We start from the raw sequence: 22,176 nt of genomic DNA, 5'->3' as shown, positions 1-22,176 counted from the left end.
AAGGCGAGGGGGGCTGAGAAGGCGAGGGAGGCTGAGAAGGCGAGGGGGGCTGAGAAGGCAGGGGAGGCTGAGAAGGCGGGGGAGGCCGAGAAGGCAGGGGAGGCTGAGAAGGCGGGGGAGGCTGAGAAGGTCTTGCTTTGCTGCTGTCAGTTGGAGGTTCCATTCAACTGCCCCTGACGGGCATTCCGGTCCACTGAGCATGCCCAGTTTGTGGACTGACTTTCACCAAGTAGAACAATCAACAAGATCACCATAAAGGCTTGACCAACACCAGCCCAGTAAAGTGACCACTGAAAGCCATTCCCAAATCTGTGATCAATGGACCCAGGCTTAGGGAGAAGAACTCCTTTGGTCTACCAAAATTGTTTGAGTTTCAGTCTCTAATTTCTTCCTTCTCAGATACTCTGGTCTCCACCAAAGGGACACTATTCAGTGAGATGAAGCCATTTTATTGGTCAGCAGGAGCTCAGAAGCAAGAAAATGTCCTCGTGGTAGAATACAGCATCATCTTTCTCAGCAGCAGCCCATCACTGGAAGCTTCCAGATCATTGTGCCAATCAAGTGGTGGAGGGACTTTCATTTAAAGACCCTTATGTGAACCTTATGTGAGAAACTTGCCAACCTGCTTCTTCGATTTGTTAGCCTTATTATTTCTGATACTTAGGTGCTGTCTCTTAGAGAGCCTGAAACAGCCAAGACATGGCCAAGGACACAGAGGAATCTGCAGGTGAGCATCGTCGGATCCTGAGGAATTAGGTGTTCTGTGTCTGTGTGACGATATGCATATGTGAGGTGAGGAATGGTGTACATCACTGAGGGAGATCTGTACACCTTAAAAGGTTTTATGAAAAGCTATGCTAAAGCAAGATTGTTTCTCTCTACTCTCCCTTTATTCCAAAATAATAAAATCACATGGATTGTAAAGGACCAATGATTATGTCCTACCTTCTTTAAAAATGTATAGTCTACTCGAGGAGAAAGTGGGGCTACAACACAAAGAAAGGCAGTTGCTTATTTAATCTTCAATACTGGCAGAGTCCTTTGGAAATATTCTGCTTTGCCAAAAAAGACTGTTCTAAAGGGTTATGTTGTTTGATTTGGAGGCTTGTGGAAAATCACTACGTCGAGAAATATCTCTTCTACCAAGTTGCCATGTGGTGTGAAATTGCTCAATTCCCTGGACTCAAATATGTGTTTTCAGTTTTCCAACAAGCTTTATTCAAATAATTCCTGGAAGGTACAAGTCAAAAATATTTAGATCATTATCAGAAAAGAACAAGGTTGCATGAGCATGATACCAAAAGAGGGACCTGAGAGGGCCAGAAGGGAAGTCAGAGAGAAAGAGGATGTGAGTAAATAAGTTGGGGGGTGGGGGCAATGAGGAAGGAGGTGGAAAATAACAAGCTCTATTACACTCTTGCCCTCCCCTACTCAAGTCAGGTGTAAGGAATTCAGTTCATGGAATCTGAGAGCTGAGCCTGTCTCAAGAGGATATAGGGTGATGCCTACATGACTGGAGAGATAAACAGGGATCTAGCATCTTTTATCTTCCCCTCCACATTTAATTCAGGTTTTGAAACATACTAAGCATCTTCTATTTTCAAGTATGTCAATTATAAGAAGTATGAATAAGACACAGTTTCTGCCATCAAAGAGGTGGCAGTCAAGAGGAAGAGAAGAGTAGGAGAAAGGGAGAAGGGGAGAGAGGAAAGAAGGAGAGAGAAGGAAAGAAGAGAGGAGAGAGAGAGAAGGAGAAAGAGAGAAGGACAGAATGAGAAGGAGAGAGAGGTAACCATAGCATAGTAATTCACAGGAGGGCATTTCAGCATGTTCTTAATTCTTCTTTTCCTGCCCATTTTAGAGATTTTTGGAGAGATTAACCTCACTCTCGGCATGCTGAACAAAGAAGATAATATTAGCAAGGTAAGGAAAATAGAGAAAAGTCTCTTCCCCATTCACTTTTTCTAATCCAGTTAATGCAACATTTCATCTACATCGTTCTTTGCTTCAACTTCCCCTTTTCTCTCCCGCTTCTTAAGTGGCATTCAGTTTTTCAGAAAATGCAGTTTTAATGGAAGTCATTGTAATGTTTAAACAATGATATTTGGCATTTGAGGATTCAGAGTATCCAACTGTAGAAGCTAGCAAAAGAATGCCCCCTTACGTAACCTTACACAGATAGATGTGGAAAAAGGGAGATGTCAGACTTACAACCATGTGGATTAGAGCCTCCTCCTGTGGAATTTGAGGGTTAGCAGACATTTGGTCCTGTCCAAAATATGTCAAGGACTTTTTGGTGTGGACCAAATGTCTTATGAACGTTTTGGACAGGACCAAATGTCCTGTAAGGAATTTGAGGGCTCCTATGAAAATCCCCAAATATCTCCCCCTACTCATCTATAATGCTGTTTCATAATTAGAGATTTATTTCTCTGAATTTGAAGGCTTTTCTGGCTTCAGCAACCTTTTGTAAAATAACAACCGTTACTGTTCATTGAACACTTACCTAAGGCTGGAGAGAGCTAGATGCTTCCTAAACAATAGTGCATTGTATTATGTTCACTCCTCACAACATTATGATGTAGGTATTGTTATTTCCATTTGACAACTAAGAAAAGTGAGGCCCAGAGAAGTTACAAGCCTAAGACCAGCAGGATTAAATCCAAACACAAGCCTGTCTGACTCCAAAATAATGCTCCTAATCATTATTCAACATAGCTTCCCTGTGAAGGGCAATGCCTACACCTTTATCCCTTAATCCAGTGGTTCTCAACCCTGACTCCATATTAGAATCCCTTATGCAAAGCGAGTTATTTCACATGTTAAACATAGGCATAGTACCTCAAGGTAGCATGCCTGAGGCTCTTGGAGATTTCAGGACACCAGTCTCTCATCTTCCAAAGGCCATGTGGCCACCTAAGAGACTGAGAAGAGCCCTCACACGCCAGCACCTGCCAAGCCATATAATTGCCAGAGGCTGCAGCTCTGTGGAAAAGGATTTACAACTTCTTCTCCACAAAGGCATGAACAAAGGAAGGGCCTATAAATCCCCTTTAGGAACAAGTTTCACAACTTAGCAGCCTCTTTGGGAATCGCATTGCATTCCTTAATGCCATAGTCACTCTCTGGTAGTAAGAGCAACAATTGGGTTTTCCATTGCCCTGAGTGCCCTACAACAGTGAATTTCAAGAGACTTTAGTATGTTGGGTAGCCCACCCCTACCTTCAGTTAGATTTTGCCATAGAAATGTAGTCAAATTAAAATAGGTTTTAGAATGAACTTTGCTTTGCCTATAAGCCTTTGATTCCTAAAGATAAATATTATGTTAAGGAAGTCCCACTTAGGATATATAAAATCCATTGTGTAGTAGAGATATGTTGCTTAGTTTAACCGTGTTATTCATTTGGATTTTATCTGACTCCTTTAGTTTTGCAACTCAAATTTCTGTGTGTAACCTTGTATGTTCACAGGAAGACATTTATGGTCATCTCACTTCCGTTATTCAGAATACTGACATCCTGGATGATGCAATTGTCCAAAGGCTGATTTATTATGCTTCTAAGGACATGAGAGACGACAATGTAAGTTTGATCCTTGATGATGAGTCAGTGTCAGGACCAGCAACAGGTCTTTACCTAACCCAACTACACCCATGCAGACACCCATAAACTTTTCTACATCACTGCCAGGACCACAGGTCACTTTTATTAGTTCTTCATGGTAACCTGGATACAGTTACAGCACATATTATTTACCCCAACACAGATGAGGAAACCGAGGTAGAGTTAAGAAAGTCTTTAGGAGTAATATTCCATCCACTTGTAGATGAGGAAGTTGGTGCTTAGAGAGATTGTTTGCAAAGTAATACAGCTATCTATTGACAGAACCAATAACTAGAACCAAAGTTTCTTGGCTCCCGTATGAATTCTTATCTCTTCTCATGCCTACTTGTCTATATCTACTAGACATTGTATCTGAAAAATTATTTGTAGAAATAATTTGAGTCTTAAAATAATGTCATTTCCTTCCAGAAAGAATTTTTACTTGTTTACCTGCCAAGGGCACAATCTATGATTAATTTCAGGGCTTGAGATTTTTCCGGGCAACTTCTGTGACTCAACGTTGTACTACAGTCTACGGAGAGCCTATTTAACCTTTCATATCAATGCAGCCCTTTGAGGTCTTAGCCAAAAAGATAAGAGGTGAGATGACCAGGATCTCACCATTGGTTGGCTACAAAGCAGCCTCAAAAGCAGGGCTTATCTCTCTGGATTTCCAGTCTTGTCCAGCTCTCAACTGAGTAATTCATTCCACCTTATATTGTGATCTCTTTGATGTTTCTATGAGTATATTTTTTAATATCTTGCCCAGCACTTTTTATTTTCCTGAGCAGGAAAGTTGATCAAATTGACCTTGTTCACTATTACCAAAAGCAGAAGTCCCTCCAAATATCTCCAACATCAAGGATAATTAGATCAGGACAATACTAAAACCCAAATCTCTAGCTAGCTTTGGGTTTTTCTAGCCCAAATCCTAGCCCATTTTTCGTTCTCCATTCCCTTCAGTAATTCATATCACTTCAACATAAAACGTAAATCTTATGTTCACGGTACCTGATTAATTAACAAGAAAACATGTATTGCCCCAAGTTTACAAGAATCCTATTAAAACCTGGCTTTGAGGTGCTTTTGAATTACCTCTGCTTTCCCAGCTACTGACACCTACCCTAGAGTCTTACACACTGGGTTTGTAACAGCCTGTTCTCCCTCTATTGAAAAGGTAAGGAACTTATAAATATTATGTAAACTATCAATATTTCCCCTCTGCTGACTCGTTCCGCTCTTCCTAGCTGTTATTGTTATTTTCCTTTTCTTCCTCAGATCCTCAGAGAAATAAGAATGCTAACTGGGGAGGTGTTGGTGTCTCTCGCTGCACATGATTTCAACTCTGTGATGTATGAAGTACAAAGTAACTTCAGGATCCTGGAGCTACCAAATGAATTCGTTGTGCTTGCCCTGGCTGAACTGGCAACGAGCTACGGTACGGAGGGAATAGTGTCCACATTTTCCCTGGGAAACAATCATTCTAAACAATGATTCATTCTAATCAATCATTCTAAACAATCATTCTCCCATTTGTGTAAACCCAAATGGGAGCAAACAGCAGAAGGGAGAGGATCTCTCCCTTCTTTTATACTAAAGAATACTGATAGCGGCATTTGGGCTGTTGTTTATGAGCATAGATGAGCCTGTTGGCCAGTCACGGGTCCACACTGCTCTGAATTTGTCTGGACTCTCTCCCACCCTCATTGTTCCTTTCATCTGGCTTTGTGTTTGCAGAAGCACATTTTCCACAAGCCGTATTCTGCAAACCACTCAACTCCTACATGAAGTAAGGGTTTCCTAGGATGTTCTTTTCTAAACCACTTCATTTAACAGATATTTATTGAGCACCTATCACCTGTGCTAGGCCCTGGGGATACAGGCAAGTTCTGGTGGGAGGGACGAACATAAATAAAATAATTATTCAAGTAAGTAATTGCTACTAAGCAACAGGTACAGATGGCCGTATAGCCAGTACCTTATCTTAAGGTACTCTAACTACAGATTGATTCCCTAACTACAGCCTGGCATTACAGTGGGGGAGGGATAGAGAACAACTTCCCGCTGCACCTCATCTGCCTCCCCTATGAAGCCTTGAAATGCTTATCGATTCCTCACTGCAGCATCCCAAAGCATTCCCTTCATGATGATGACCCTGCTCACCATGCAAACCATGCTCAGGCTGGCGGAGGAGGAAAGGATGAAGGGAGCCTTCTGTATCGGTGGGTATCCCCGTGGTTTCCTCTTTGTTAAGACCAGACTATGAATGGAGCAAATGTCTTATTTTTCCCTTTACTTCAGTCTTGTCCTTTCTAGTAATAGTAGCTACCATTTACTGAGGGCCTACCACATGGAAGGCCTTCTTCAGGAGTTATCTCTGTCAATCCTCACAGCAGTTCTGCAAAGTACTATTAGCCCATTTTACAGATGAGAAACTGAGGGTCATGGAGGTTAAGCGATTTTCTCAGGGTGGTGACAGTCAGTGAGATAGAGAGATGGCATCCAGGTCTACATGACCACCCAGTCCATATTCTTCCCACTGTCTTACACCAGGTCCATTTATACTAGCCTCCTTCTTCAATTGGATCACACTTTTCAAAAACGATTATGAGAGCTTATGAGCTCTTAGCCATAGGCTAAATTCTGGCATCTCTTTGTAATGCAATATTGTGAAAGTGATAAGTAAACAATCTAATCAAAATACAAGCAACTATACAATCAAGGAAAATGGGTAAACAAGCTATGGTCACAAATCCCTCAACCCCAAAACTGAAACACATCTACGGTAATCGACAATCTACAGAGAAAAACATGCCCTTGAGCTCCTGGAAAAAGCATTTTCAGCACAGTGAGAGACTTCCTGGATGAGTCTGAAGACCAGGACTCTTTTCTCCGATCAGTCACTGAGCCATCAGGTGATTCTGCCCTTCTCTCAACCTCAATCTCACCTCTAAAAACAACAAATGAAGTGATTGCTAAGACCCCTTCCACCTCTGACATCCCCATCACTACTCTTTTATAATGTTTTAAAGCCTATACTGTTAGGAATATCTTCTTTATCTATCAACCAAGTCTTTTCTATTCTGTTTTACCCATTTCCTCTTGTCTGTCCTCAATAAAGGTAATATTTGTATCTGATAAATATTGAGAATTTACCATGTGCCTGGGTACTGCCTTGGGTATTTTAAGATTATTATTTCATTTAACCCTCATAGCGACCCCATTAGGTGGCTAACATTTTCTGTTCATTTTACAGATGAGAAATTGAGGCTTAGAAAGGTTAAACAGCTTGCCTGCAATCACACAGCTGGTACGTGGCAGAGACACGTACAGTCAGACTCAAGGACTCAAACTACTATACTAGATAAGCCCACTTTTCAATATTTTTTATTTTCCCTGCTCACTATCACAGCAAACATTGTGTCCCAGCAAAAAAATATTGGTGCCACTAAGTGCACTTCTACCTCCAATATCAATAACCAAGAAGGTAAAAGAAAATAAAATCAGAAATCATCGTGGCAATGAATAAGGGAATTCTCATCTGTGTGTTATAAATTTATCTAAGTGCGCTTTAGTCTTAAAGCAACTTTGCCCGACTGCCAGTAAAGAAAAGGTATAAAATTTAATAGCCATCCATCTAGCTATGTGTTCAATCAATCAGCAAATAAACAGACATTGTGCTTGTTGTTTCAGATACCATCAACGAACCAGGCACCATCCCTTCTCATTATAGGGCAGTGCAAGACACACACACATACACACACACACACACGCAAAATGGATTTGACAAAATGGAACATCAGCTTATCAGAGAGAGTTTGGAGGGGATAGGAATAAACCAAAACTGACCAGCTCTAAAGCTAAGATACTTGGGATCTTTTCCATAGAGTTATTTGTAGATGAGGTATTCTTGAGAGAGTAAACTACAGTTTTTTTACTATCTAATGAAAGGGATAGCATGAGGGGCTGAAGGAAAAAATATTATTTAATGCACTTGATGCAAATATATATGTGATATATATGATATTTTTGCAGGCCCAAGATTTTTTAATTTTATTAAAGTAAAACATACATGGAGAAAAACATAAAAATCAGAAATATACAGGTTGATGAATTGTCACGAAGTAGCTCATCCATTTGACCAAAACTCAGGAAAAAATTTGGACATTACTAACTCCCTAGAAGTCCCCATCTTTTCTCCCAGTCATCACCTCTCCACCCTTTCCAAGGGTAACCACAATCCTGAATTCTAACACCGTAGATTAGCTTTGCCTATTTGTGAGATTCATACATGTTTTGTGTACCTGTAGTCCATTTTCATTTCTGTACACTATTACATGTCTATACTGCAATTTTTCCATTCTACCTGTTGATAGAATGGAAATTCTACCAAATATTTGGATCATTTTTTTGGTCTGAGGCTATTACAAAAATAATTGAATGGAACATTCTTGTACAAGATTTTTAGTGCCCTTATGTATGCATATCTAGTGCCCATATATATACCTTGGAGTGGAATTTCTGGGTCATAGACAAAGCATATTCAACTTTGGTTGATAATGCCAAACAGTTTTCTAAAGTGTTTGTAATCAATTCACACTCTCACCAGCAGAATGTAAAAACATCAGCTGCCCCTTAGTCCTGTCAACACTTGACATTGACTATCTGAAATTTTAGCAATTCCAGATGGTATGTTGTAGTATTTCATTATGGTTTTAATTTACAGTTCACTAAAGTGGCTTGAACACTTTTTATATATTTACTTGGTGCAGTCAAAAGATTTTATGGAAACTATTACACATTTGCTAATCATCAGTACATTTTTTTCAAATTACATTATGGTCCTACCTACCTTGATATTTTTCTCAGTCTGTGGTTGTTTTTTAAATGCAGCCCTTGAGAAGTTCAGCAGAGCCATTTACAAGTATGTCAGCCACTGGAGAGACTTCCCCTACCCCAGATTGGATGCCAGTCGCCTGACAAAATCTTCATGCTGTTCCGGTATATCATGGACAAGTGGGCCACCACGACCTTGCCCACACAAGTGAGTGAGGTTCAGCATGCCTCCAGCTAGCTCTCCTGGCATACTGGTTGAACTTCCTCTTCTCTTTTTGACATGATAATTCATCTTAGTTCTGTTGGAAAGCTGTGGGTTGTATCTTATCATGTTTATAAAATCTTTTGTTTTTCCTGTTTCAAATCACTATTTACTCATTATTTCAACTAGTATTTATTGAGTCCCCATGACATGCCAGACATCATTCCCATACTGGGGATACAGCAGAGATTAAACAGACCCAAATCCCCACTCTCATGGAACCGACATGCCAAAGTGTGCAGAGAACAATAACTAAAATGAGCAAAATATATGGAATTTTAGCTATATCATAACCCATATTTGGGCTGTCACTGATTAGGGAAAACACCAGTCCAGAGAAATTTCCTGTGTCTGTGAATATCACAATGCATTAAAATGATATCTAAAGAAGGAGCATGTCTGCTTCAAAATACTGTAATGACTTATAAAGAATAGATTACAAAGTGCATTCACATATATAATCCCATCCTTATTTTGCTTAATTGCTATGATTTTTTTTTTTTTTTTTGCATACACGGGCCTCTCACCATTGTGGCCTCTCCCGTCGCGGAGCACAGGCTCCGGACGCGCAGGCCCAGCGGCCATGGCTCACGGGGGGCCCAGCCACTCTGCGGCATGTGGGATCTTCCAGGACCGGGGCATGAACCCGTGTCCCCTGCATCAGCAGGCGGACTCTCAACCACGGCGCCACCAGGGAAGCTCCAGCTATGATTTTTTAATGTAGGTGAAATTATATTCTATTTCAATCTCTTTATTGCTATATTATAAAAGATTTAACACTTAGCTACCTTCTCTAGTTCAGTTTCTTTTCTATATTTTGAGCTTTTAAAGTATTCATTTTTTAACATGCTGGGATAGTTAAATCATTAGCAAACATGAAATTTTTAAAATATTCTGAGGAAGTCTTTTCTTCAAGCCACTTGAAAAACAAAATTCAATGCAAATTTGCTGACTACTTTCCTAGCCTCCCACAGGAAGTTAGGCAAGTAACAAGAAGGTGCACAAAGTAATAAGGGAGCACAGGGAGAGAAGCACTTAACCCCTGGCGAGCACTGGAAAGGCCATGGCATTGGAACTGAGCTTGCAACCCATGAAGTCATCACTACAGGAGACATGCAGTCCCTAAAGAGGGGATAAAACCCACTGGAGCATAGGTTAGGGATGGGATAACGTGATACTTGAGTGAGTCCAGTGGGAGAAGGGGAAGTGTGGAGAGGAAAGGGGATATAAAGAGGCAGAAATAAAAGAAATTCAGAAGGTGGTCTTGGCCACATAATAAAGAATGCTACACAGTACTTTTTTTTTAAGAAATAAGAAACCTTGGGGGACTTCCCTGGTGGTCCAGTGATTAAGACTTCACTTTCCAATGCAGGGGTGCGAGTTCGACCCCTGGTCGGGGAGCTAAGATCCCACATGCCTCGCGGCCAAAAAACCAAAACATAAAACAGAAGTAATATTGTAACAAATTCCATAAAGACTTTAAAAATGATCCACATCAAAAAAATCTTTAAAAAACCAAAAGAAAAGAAACCTCAGAAAGGCTTAAGCAAGAAGAATGAGATCTTAGAAACTAAGAAAGGAGTGATTTTCAAGAAGCAGAGACAGATCTACAGAGGACATTGCTATGGTGCTCAAGAAAGAAAAATCTTGAAACGTGTCTACTGCATAGAAATGTGGTAGAAGAATTCTTCCAGCTGACACAGTGTTGAGTGAAATAAATGGTTATTGTTATTAGCCACTAAGTTTTGACATGGTTTGCTGTATAGCAAAATTTAGCTAATAGGAAAAAAAGCATTTATTAGGTAGAAAAAGCAGAATATAGAACTATAGATTAAATGGTATCAATTTTTAAGAAATTAAAATACATAAGAAAAAGATAGGAAAGAATAGGTCAAATAAAGAAATAACTTATTAAAAATACACCAGACAGTGCTTATCTATGAGTACTGTGGGTACTGTGTTTTCTGCTTCCTCCTAATTTTTGTGATTTCTACATTTTTTTAAATAAATTTATTTATTTTATTTATTTATTTATTTTCGGCTGCGTTGGGTCTTCACTGCCGCGCACGGGCTGGTTGCGACAAGTGGGGGCTTCTCTTGTTGCGGTGCACGGGCTTCTCATTGCAGTGGCTTCTCTTGTTGCAGAGCACGGGCTCTAGGCACGCGGGCTTCAGTAGTTGTGGCATGTGGGCTCAGCAGTTGTGGCTCGCGGGCTCTAGAGCACAGGCTCAGTAGTTGTGGCGCACAGGCTTTGTTGCTCCGCAGCATGTGGGATCTTCCCGGTCCAGGGATCAAACCCGTGTCCCCTGCATTGACAGGCGGATTCTTAACCACTGTGCTACCAGGGAAGCCCATGATTTCTACATTTTATCATCAATATATTGCATTTATATTTTGTACTGGTTCATTTTTCATGTCGTGTGGAAGCCAGATGACAGTGGATTGAGAAATAAAGGGGAGGTGGGGAGTGGAGGTAAAAACGGTAGACCACTCCTTCCAAAAGCTTTGCTCTGCGAGAAAGGAAAGAGAAACAGAATTGGATGAGGATAACAGTGGGGCTAAAATGATACGGAATCAAAGAATTTTTTTTAATATAAGGGAAATTTTAAATTTGTTAATATAGTAAAAGAAAGTGACCATTAGAGAGAGGTTAAAGAAATAGAAGAGCGGGACAAATATTGAAATGAGCATCAATATAGATAGAGATGTAGATACAAATAGAACTCTCCTTCATACAATGATCTTAACCTAAACATTGTTTGAAGAAACCTTGCTCGGTTGAAAGCAGTGAGGAAAGTTTCTTGGGGGGTATCTAAAGCTTCTGGTATACTGAGAAATGTACAAAAAGCATAGTGAAGTGTGAGAAACGGTATTTGTTTGCTGCCTCTGCAGATTTTGGCCATCATTAAGGCTCACGGCCCCACAGTGAGCCTGCTGCTGCATCGGGAAGACCTCTGTGAATACGCCCTGGGCCAGGTCCCTTGGCTCCTGAAGCAGTATAAAGACAAAGAGATTGATTTCCACGTCACTCAGGTGAGAGCCACACCCGCAAGAAACCGATTCTGATAGCTGACCAGCAATCATCCTGGAGGATGTTAATTTTCAAGAGCGGGGGGGGGGGGGGGGGGGTCAAGGAACTCAAACACGTGTTTGGGCAGCCGAACTTAAATACCTCTTGGGAAATATGAGGTAGAGAAGCGGTCGGTGGCATAGCTGGATGGTGGAAACTCCAGAAGGAATTTCTGTTCAAGCCGCTGGGGAACTAAACAAGGTAGAGGAGCAGAATCACTAAAGACAACTGGTAACCACAGAAAGGTGATGGGTTTGTTCTCCTCACAAAAGGTAGTGAGTAATGATTTGCTTTCCACATCCTGTGCTGTTGCTCCGTAGGCAGCCTCCAGCTAACCTTAGAGAGCTTCCATTCCAGAGTCTAAGACAGATAGTGACCGCGGCAGTCCTTTATGATGTTAGCCTTCCAAAGGCCTTGAGGAAGACCATCTTTATCAATTTACTCCACCAGGTAAGAAGACCATGTTGTCAGATCTGATTGTTTCATTTTCAACAGCTTTCTCTTTTTAACATCTACCACCTGAGTTTTTTCTTCTCATTCAGGTGTGCAGAGTTCTAGATCCTCCAGTAAAGGAAAATGAAATCAAAGCTTCAGACTGTTTCCTCATTCTAGGTAGGACCCAGCATCCAGAGGGTTTTTAATTAAAATGTCTCCAAGTGATGATGACGACAAGGATGAAGTGCGTGCAAACTGTCACATCTGTTACTTTCACACCTACACACAAAATGTTTCTTCAACTCAAAGTATTCTGTGCCTTTCCCTATCTTCCCTGCAGCTGGTAGAGTGACCAGTCATCCTGATCTGTCCGGGACTAAAGGACTTCCAGGAAAATAGAACTTTCAGTTCTAAAACCAGAAAAGTCTCAGACATATTTTGGATATTAACTCCTTACTGGATATAAGGTTGGCAAATATTTTTGCCCATTCCATATGTTTTCTTTTCATTTTGTTGGTGGTTTCCTTGTCTGAGAAGAAGCCTTTTGGCTTCTTTGATGTAATCCCACTTGTTTATTTTTGCTTTTGTTGCCTCTGCTTTGGGTATCAAATTCAAAAAAATTCACTGCCAAGACCAATGTCAAAGAGCTTCTTCCTATGTTTTGTTCTAGGAGTTTTACAGTTTCAGGTCTTATGTTCAAGTCTTAAATCCATTTTGCTTTAATTTGCATGTTTGGTGTAAGGTAGGAATTCGATTTCATTCTTTGGCAAGCGGCTGTCCAGTTTTCCCAGCACCGTTTATTGAAGAGACTATTCTTTCCCCATTGTTTATTCTTGGCTCCTTTGTTGCAAATTAATTGACTATATATGCATGGGTTTATTTCCAGGCAAACCTGTAAGAGTTGGCAACCCTAAGGCTAGGAAATGCTTTTTTCTTGGCATTTGAGATTATTTGAAACTCTATCAAACCCCAGTCATCTTTTTTCCTCCTTGTCATTTCTTAGTATCTATCCCTTGTCTCTCTCTCCCTCCTTCACTCTCTCCCTTTTGTTCTTGCTTTCACATCACAATCCCACCCATCACCTGGTTAGAATACCGGACACAGGTTGTCGAGGAAGCACCAAGTTCCCAGGGTCAGGATACCAAACTATACTCTAATATAGTCCCTCAGGGCAAGAGACAAGAGCAATCCTAGACCTCCCACACCTGCACCCTCCCAAAATATGTCATTTCCTCTACTTCACTGCATACCTTTCTAGTATGGTCTAGTTCTCTCCTAACTGACCACCTCTGTTTCTATAGTTTCCACTTCTCTATGCCCCAGCCTAATTAAGTTCTTCACTTTATCTCTAACATTTCCAACCCAAACCTCTCTACTCCATCCAGGTCTCTCTTCACTCTTCCCTGCTTCCTTCTTACCCTTGCGAGTCTCCAGCTGCACAGCTGGTGAAGCATCACTTTGATCTCTGCCTCCATGTTCACAAGGCTTCCCTCTGTGTCTGTCTGTATCCTCTATCCATTTATTATAAAGACACCAGTCATATTGATTTAAGACAACCTCATCTTAACTTGATTTCATCTACAAAGAACCTAATTTCCAAATAAGGTTACATTCACAGGTATGAACAGAAGTGGGTCTAGCTCTCTTAGTGACCAAACTGTTTAATTAATTCTGTGATACTAAAGAAGTATGGACATAATAAAATCTGGTTACCAACCAAAGAGTGACTTTGACAATCCTCATGGAACGATCCTCTTCCCATTCACAAGTATTTTACCTAAGGTGAAAATGAGTTCTTATGACTCCAGTATTTCTTTTTTTTTTTTTTTTTTTGCAGTACGCGGGCCTCTCACTGTTGTGACCTCTCCCGTTGCAGAGCACAGGCTCCAGACGCACAGGCTCAGCGGCCATGGCTCACGGGCCCAGCCGCTCCGCGGCATGTGGGATCTTCCCAGACCGGGGCACAAACCCGTGTCCCCTGCATCGGCAGGCGGACTCTCAACCACTGCACCACCAGGGAAGCCCTGACTCCAGTATTTCTTAAACCCACAGCCCATTCCAGCCCTGCAGACCTGACAGAATTTTTTGATGAACAAATGAGAGGTAATAATGAAGCCACTCGAATGGGAATCTTGACTTTGTTAAGATCGGCTATCAGTGCTGAAGGTAAGCAGTAAAGATGACAGCAGACTTGTTTATTTTGTACCAAAAAGCAAACTGAAACTTGTGCATTGTCTCTAATTCTATCCCATGTCTTTGGGAAATTTATAGAGCATCATATTCAGGTGAAGCTTGGTTTTCTCAGTTGTCTACAACCTACTACTTCTAAACAGGCATTTCTAGTTACCTCTCTTCTTTCATGATATTTACGGATGCACCCACTAAATGAGTAGAATATTTGAGAATTGAATCTAGAATTTAAAAGAGCTAGTAAACTGGTTAAGTAGCCTGATAAACAGGGAGTGGGTGGGAAGAATGTACAATATTCTAAAAATTAGTACATTTAGAAAAGAGGAGAATTTAATAAATTTTCATATTTCATTAATTCCAAAAGGCACATATTTTCACAGTATCAGAATGCATCTTATAATTGATAGCATCTTTAATTATCATCAGCCACTAGAGTTTTTCACTTGGCACAATATGAGATAATGATGCCTCATAAAATATATCTTGGATTCAATAAAATATGACAATTCATTTTTCCACAGCATTGTAATAGTTTTTTAACACCTTTATTACAGTATAACTGCTTTACAATGGTGTGTTAGTTTCCACTTTATAACAAAGTGAATCATTATAATAGTTTTTTTAAAATTCAGTTTACTCTGGGATTTACTGAAGACTTGGCAGAAGAAACATGAAGTTGTCTATGAAATTTAAAGCCAATCCATTAGGCATGATGTATTGAATCCACTTAAGAATCTAACATTTTAAACAAGGTGAAACAAAATGTAACAGAGAACAAAAAAAAGCAATAAACATGTGTAAAGAGTTGGAAAAGGAGAATGTAGGAGGGAACTGAATAACATAAAATGTTAAGGACCAGAGACTTTGCAACTATGTACCATAACTCTAATGGGTTTTCATCAATTCTAGAACATACTGTAGTCCTTCTGAAGCGGGTCTCTCAATTTCTCCCTCTATCTTTCAGAGCCCAAGTTGAGGGATCACATCACTTGAATAGAAAAAAACAGTCAAAGTCGTCATGGGCGACCTCAGTATTAAAGTAAGAGAATTAATGGGGACTTTTATTTGGATAATGATAGTTTTAGGAGTAAATGAAATGGTTTTGACTGTTTAAGAATCTGCTTATGAGATTGCTTTATAAAGAATTCAGTTATCAATTCTACTTTTAAAAGAACTCCATCTTTCCCCAAAAGATAAACTCTATCGAAGTAAAGTTCTAAAGCACATTCAGTTCAAGGGCTTCTCAGTAGAAAAAAAAAAGATTTTTGCCCAGAGCATCACTCTGCCATGCTCTTCAAAAAGTTTTAAATTTAATTAGTTGAAAACTTAATTGTTAATTATAAAGATAATACTTCTTACTCCAAAAAATAATAACCCCTGAACCCTGTTCTGAGCAGAGACATCCTATTTTCCAATCAGGGAGCACCTAGAGCAAGTCTTGCACACAATAGATTTGTCATTTTTTCCTGATTATTTGATTAAAGTATTCCACGTTGGAAAAGACATAGAACTTAAATGGGAACAATTTTTAAAATTAGCAGTTGTAGTATTATTTGTATGAAAACCATATTTTGTTTGGATCAAAGCCCTACACAGAAGCCAATGAAGAGGAAAAAATTCCCCTAAGAGGCTTTGGTCACCAATAACTATGTTTAAAATAACCAAAGCTATGCAATAAATAACAATGGAGTGATTATATATAAAAACCTGACCCAGTAACTGACCAAGCCAATCAAAGAATTGCTAGGATTTAGGGTAGAATAAAAGAGCACAGAAACTTTAAGGAAGGTCAGTTAATCAGGCAAAAATAAAGAGAAAATATACCTCTTTCTACTTAATTAGGGAGATTACTGAGTCCCTGTATGCTAATTGTTAATTGCCACCTTGTGGCCCTTCCTCCCTGTGCAAAATTATTTTCTTCTCACCCTCCATTAAAAGACCCGTTCACTAAGGAATTAGATCTGAGATTTCTATCCTCCAGGGAAGCAATCCAATAAATTAATTGAAGCCAAATTATTAAAAACCTGTGACACACGTTCATAATTCTTTATTCGAATCCGTAGAGCCAGACTTATTTCAGAATTCACAACTTTCCAGATTTCAGAAAAACATTACTGTGACAGTAGCCCACAGTCAAACCTATTAATATTTTTTCAAGAACATGTATGCATATCACACTACATAAAAGAGGCAGGGCTTCCCTGGTGGTGGCAGTGGTCGAGAGTCCGCCTGCCGATGCAGGGGACAGGGATCCGGGAAGATCCCACATGCCGCGGAGCGGCTGGGCCCGTGAGCCATGGCCGCTGAGCCTGCGCGTCCGGAGCCTGTGCTCCGCAACGGGAGAGGCCACAACAGTGAGAGGCCCGCGTACCGCAAATAATAATAATAATACATTTTAAAAATAAATAAATAAGAGGTAAAGACTACAAATAGCTTTAAAACAGTTCAGTTTAGGTTTTGCTACCAATGAGTTGGCACCAAATTTAAGAAACAAAATTCCAGTTTTCAGAGTCATTTAGTTTGAATTTGTGGATAAGGAATTGTGGAACTTTATTTCAGTGTGGTATCTTTCCCTGAGGATTTTTAAAGCGAGGCCATGTTTTAGCCCAAAGTTACTAATGTTTCATAATATATAGTAATAGAGAATATGTCTTGGGAACTAGGAAGAAAGATTTTGGTTAAAGAGAGCTTTGCCAGTGACACTTAAATCATAACCTGTAGATTACTTCCTGCTCCATATATTACAGTAAGATCATTCAATTTATACTCTTTTTTGGAAAGATTCCACTGAATGATCCATGAAGGTTACAGAATAGGAGAATCTAAATTTCTATTCAGAGTAAAATGTTGTGAATGCGTTTTCCTTACTCTAGGTGAGGAATTCCACCCTTCTCCTCAACCAAACCATGTGTGAAAAACGCTACATTGAAGCCCAGGAAGGCTGGCCACTGATTGACTACATCTTCTCGCAGTTTGCAACGTCCAACAAGAATCTGGTACGAAGAGGGCGCCATTTTGAGTGCTGCCCTGTAGCAAGTTCAGTTGACTCAACTGGATTTTAAAAAAATATCTGTGGTCCAAGTTAGAAACTGACTTAGAGGTTACATTTCAGCCTTATCACTTTCACTAATAAATTTTTCAGCTTCTAGTGTGCTCGGTTTTCTTTCAGTGATACCCTTTTTAACTTATAATAAACCCAAGGTAGGTTAAATCAGTTTTTCCTAAAAAGGAGGAAACCTGGCCTCAAAAGCTTGGGGGTGGTTTGGAGACAGGCAGAGAAAGTGAATTGTTTCTAGAAAACAAGAAACATCCATACTTGTTACACCGGTTCCTTTGGATGAAGAGCCTGAAAAACATGTGCTTAAGATCTCAGTAATCTTAGCAAATTCATTGTAGCTGAAATTACAGTCCACTCCACTAGGAAGCAGTGTCATTGGAAATTTTTGCCCCAGAGATAAAAAGGGGAAAGGCCTGAGGGAGGAAAGGAGTAACTGCAGTCCAAGGATCCTCACAATGTTTGTTTTTCTGCTTCAGCCAGGGGTGTTTTTTTCTAACCCATTCCTCCAAAGAGCACCTTATAACAGGATTAGATACTGGAGACCAAGATTGCTGGATTCCACAAGCCCTTTAAGTTGAGTGACTGCATCCTCCACCCCAGAGGCTAAGAACACCTCCAAGTAAGGTCAGAGGCGACCGACAGCAAGGATTATGAACGAGTCACCTATTTCATCTTTCTTAAAGAGAAACCAATAAAACCTAACTCCCAGGAGACCGAAAAGGGAGAGAAAGGTATCCAAGAAACAAGCCTGGAGGTCTTAAAAACCCTGGACCCACTGATCATTGGAATGCCTCAGGTAAGGGGTCTTTTGTCACCACTCATAGTTAATTTGATCACCTTTCTAAAGCTCTGAACATTTAGGAGTAAAGATACGAGTTGGTACTCCATGTGTCATCAGCTTTTTGATGCTCTGACTAGAGGAAGTATGTTGGGACGCTCAGTGCCAGCACATAATAGTTCCTCAAAAACAGGTGTAAAATTAGCTAAATAATCTTTTATATCTGGATGGCAAATGGCAGTTTATAAGCATCTTAATATATTATTTTTCTTCTTCCCCTGACATACTTAGACACATACTGTAAGTGGTGATTCTAACACAGTGAATGCTAAACTTTCCCCATTTATCTGGGAAGGTGTTAAAAGCACACATTCGCAGACCTCACTTGAGGCCTAATATAACCTGAACCTCAAGGGGAGGAGCCTTAGAATCTGCATCTTGCTTAAGCAAAACAACCTGGAAAAGGATTTAATGGCCAGAAATACACGGCACAGCCAGGAGACAATCAGAAGGCCAGTTTAAGGGGATCACAGGCTTTATCCAGGATGGTTTTTTAAGGTGTGGGTTTTGGATTACCGGGGCTATTTATTTAAAATGCACATTTTCAGGCCCCCTGCCAGACCTAAATGAATCAGTGTATCTGGGCATGGGGCCCATAAATCTGCATGCAAATAAATTCCAACATTTCTGATGCACAGTAAAGTTTGGGGAATTCTGATCTAGTAGTGAATGATGAAAGAGTAGTATAAGGCCAGACTCTGAAGGGTCTGAAATGCCAAATTCCTTCCTTGTCCTTGAGGAGCCAATGAAAATTTTAAGCAAAGGCTAAACATTTTAAATGATAACTGCAGGAAATCAGTGTGTTGACACTGATTTAAGAGCAGACACTGATTTTAGAGTAGACTAAGCACAAAGAGTCTATATATGAGATGAGATGAGATTCATAGGGACGGGAACTGGGTCATAATAGTAGGAAGGGCGTGAGAAATCTTACAATTTAAGAAAGACTAGGGGGCTTCCCTGGTGGCGCAGTGGTTGAGAGTCCGCCTGCCGATGCAGCGGACATGGGTTCATGTCCCGGTCCGGGAAGATCTCACATGCCGCGGAGCGGCTGGGCCCGTGAGCCATGGCCGCTGAGCCTGCGCGTCCAGAGCCTGTGCTCCGCAACGGGAGAGGCCACAACAGTGAAAGGCCCGCGTACCGCAAAAAAAAAAGAAAGACTAGGCTTGGGACTTCCCTGGTGGCACAGTGGTTGAGAATCTGCCTGCCAATCAGGAGACACGGGTTCGAGCCTTGGTCTGGGAAGATCCCACATGCCTCAGAGCAACTAAGCCCATGCGCCACAACTACTGAGCCTGCGCTCTAGAACCCATGCTCCGCAACAAGAGAAGCCATTGCAGTGAGAAGCCCACGCACCACAACGAAGACCCAACACAGCCAAAAAATAAGTAAAAAAATAAAATTGTTTTTTTAAAAAAAGAAAAGGATTAGGCTTAGGCTTGGTGATTAAATACAGATGCCAAGACAGAGGGAGGAGTCCAAGTGGACACCTAAGTTTCCATTAGGTGATCAGCAGATCAGCACCTGGGGACTTCCCTGGTGATCCAGTGGTTAGGACTTGGCGCTTTCACTGCGGGGGCCCTGTGTTCAATTCCTGGTAAAGGAACTAAGATTCCGCAAGCCATGTGGTATGGCCAAAAATAAATAAATTAATTAATTGAAAAAGAAGAAGGAGAAGATCAGCACCTGGAGCACAGCCAGCAGCAGCAACGCAGTCGCCATCCATTCCCCGTCATTCTCACTCTGGACAGTTCCACTCGAGTCTTGGAGTTTGGAGAAATATTTGGGGGCATTTTTGGTTGTCACATTGACAAGGGGTTTAACGGCACTTGGTGAGTGGAGCCCAGCCCTCCCTGCAGTGACCCACAATGACGACTTGTCCTGTCCCAAAATCCAGCAGCAACCTCACGGAGAAACACTGACCAACACTCACTGCAAGTGGCACCTGAAAGTGAATGTGCTGTGCAGAAACTGTGTTTCATGATTTCATTTTGATTTGGCCTGAAGAGCAAAATAATAACACGTGAGAGAAAGTTTTCTAAATTAGAGGGAAACACACGGAGAGGACCAAAGAGGAATAATGAAAAAGAATAAGCAATCCTTGCATCTTGCCTTATGTTTTCCATAGGTGCTATGGCCAAGAATCCTGACTCTTGTGGTACCTGCAGAATATACGGGAATGCTGAAATACCTGTTTAATATCATCAGAATTCTGTTTATGGCAGAGGAGAGGAAGAAGAAGAATGCCAAGGAGTCAACAGCACTTGTCATCTCTACAGGAGCTGGTGTGTACATTCAAAAACAAAGCAAAACATTTCTCTTATGAGAGACTAGTTTCCAGAAAGGCTACGGGGCTTTGCTTGTAAACCCAAGCCCCATCTGATTTTTTCTAGGCCCCATAGCAGTAATGAAAATTGCTTTCTCTTTCTAGTGAAACTCCTTCACCACAACAGCTACTGGCCAGACTTCTGGTGAGTGAGTTATGAAAAACCAATGTGGTATGAATTTAAACCAATATAGACAATTCAGCTCCAAATAAATGATAATAAAAATTACATAGATATTCCAAAACAAAAGAAACACTAAAATGGCATAATAAATGTTCTGCTATACTAATGACTCTGATGAAGATTTATTATTCGCAAGATTATCTTCTCACTCTGAAATGTTTGTTAAACTTCATTTATGATTTTTTAAATAAACATAGACTGGATCTGATCCATAAGAACCATTCAAACAAATTCCACATCTGTTGTTTAGATTTCTCTCTCTCTCTTTTTGGCCACATATGTGCTTGAGCACTATTTCCACATGCCCTTATTTAATTAATAGATATATCTAAGTGTTGGTATGTTTCATTTATTTTTGGTTGATGGTTTCCATATATTTTTACACCTTTATCCTCAGAAGAAAATTGGGCAGATGGATTGTCTAAGTATTAGCTTTGATCTAGAATAAGTAAGAACAGACTGTGATGGTTTGTTAAAAGATTATCTAATGAAGGATTCAAGAGAATCCAGAACAGTGATAAAAAGGAAAAGGTAGGTGAGCCTTCTAAATATCCCTGAGTTGATTAACAATTTTTCTTCCTTCCTCCAGGTAATATCTATGCTCGCCAGTTTAGGGAAATTACATGGGGTCGGTGCAATAGGACTTTTGAAGATATTGCCTGAGATAATTCACCCAAATTTGGTAGAGCTATGGAAAACACGCATACCTGAGCTCCTGCAGCCTCTGGAAGGTACAAAGGAGTGGGGTCAGGTCTTTATCCAAGGAGGCAAGAACACAAGGAAATGAGGCACCACTTCTATGTCTTAAGCCATTAATGTTCACATTAGGCAATAAAAACAATGAACTTGACATGCAAGGTAGACAGCTCTATTTTGTCCTGGACTCCTTATGTTCTATTTCTCTACCAAATACTTATATTGACATTTTAAGAGGACCAGGTGTGTTACATATTTAGCAGGAACTTTTACTTTTGCTCTGGTCTTTTTTTTGTATTTAGAGAAGTTCTCTTTTGGTATTGTTCTAAAAAGTTATTATTCATCCATGCTAGAATATTAAGATATGGTAATTCAGTAGTTACTGTTGAAATTGGCAAAAAGCCTGGATTTTTGTCATGGATTGAAGACCCTCTGTCCAGCTGACTAGCAATTTAGGATTGCCAACATAGTAAATTTAATCTGAAATAACCATCCTGCATAGGGAGAAAGCTTGAAATGGAACAGTAGCAGTCAGTGCTGACCTGGATACTGGGCTGGGGTTTGGTTTTTTTGGCACTTATTGCATCAATTTCTATTTCTAGGAAAGAACACTAGTATCGTGCTGTGGGAGACCATGCTGCTTCAGGTAAAGCTGGCTCCTAGACTAATTGTTGATGAT

General features: G+C 40.4%; 1 protein-coding gene across 1 annotated transcript in view; it reads left to right on the top strand.

Annotated features, from left to right (window-relative positions):
* The first annotated feature begins 699 nt into the window (after positions 1–699).
* Positions 700–22,176, top strand: part of MROH2B (maestro heat like repeat family member 2B) — a 60,991-nt gene continuing 39,514 nt past the window's right edge. The window contains 19 exon segments of the mRNA XM_030881953.2: positions 700–727; positions 1,862–1,923; positions 3,471–3,581; positions 4,881–5,040; positions 5,726–5,824; positions 8,496–8,576; positions 8,579–8,646; positions 11,593–11,733; positions 12,128–12,220; positions 12,313–12,382; positions 14,258–14,371; positions 15,360–15,394; positions 15,396–15,434; positions 17,269–17,391; positions 18,139–18,249; positions 20,420–20,580; positions 20,723–20,762; positions 21,391–21,532; positions 22,100–22,143. Coding sequence (XP_030737813.2) covers positions 700–727; positions 1,862–1,923; positions 3,471–3,581; positions 4,881–5,040; positions 5,726–5,824; positions 8,496–8,576; positions 8,579–8,646; positions 11,593–11,733; positions 12,128–12,220; positions 12,313–12,382; positions 14,258–14,371; positions 15,360–15,394; positions 15,396–15,434; positions 17,269–17,391; positions 18,139–18,249; positions 20,420–20,580; positions 20,723–20,762; positions 21,391–21,532; positions 22,100–22,143 — 1,722 coding nt within the window.

Source organism: Globicephala melas, chromosome 3 (assembly GCF_963455315.2).
Source record: "Globicephala melas chromosome 3, mGloMel1.2, whole genome shotgun sequence".
In the NCBI taxonomy this organism is placed as follows: Eukaryota; Metazoa; Chordata; class Mammalia; order Artiodactyla; family Delphinidae; genus Globicephala; species Globicephala melas.
The sequence above is the reverse complement of the archived record's forward strand: the minus strand, read 5'-3'. Positions and strand labels throughout refer to the sequence as shown.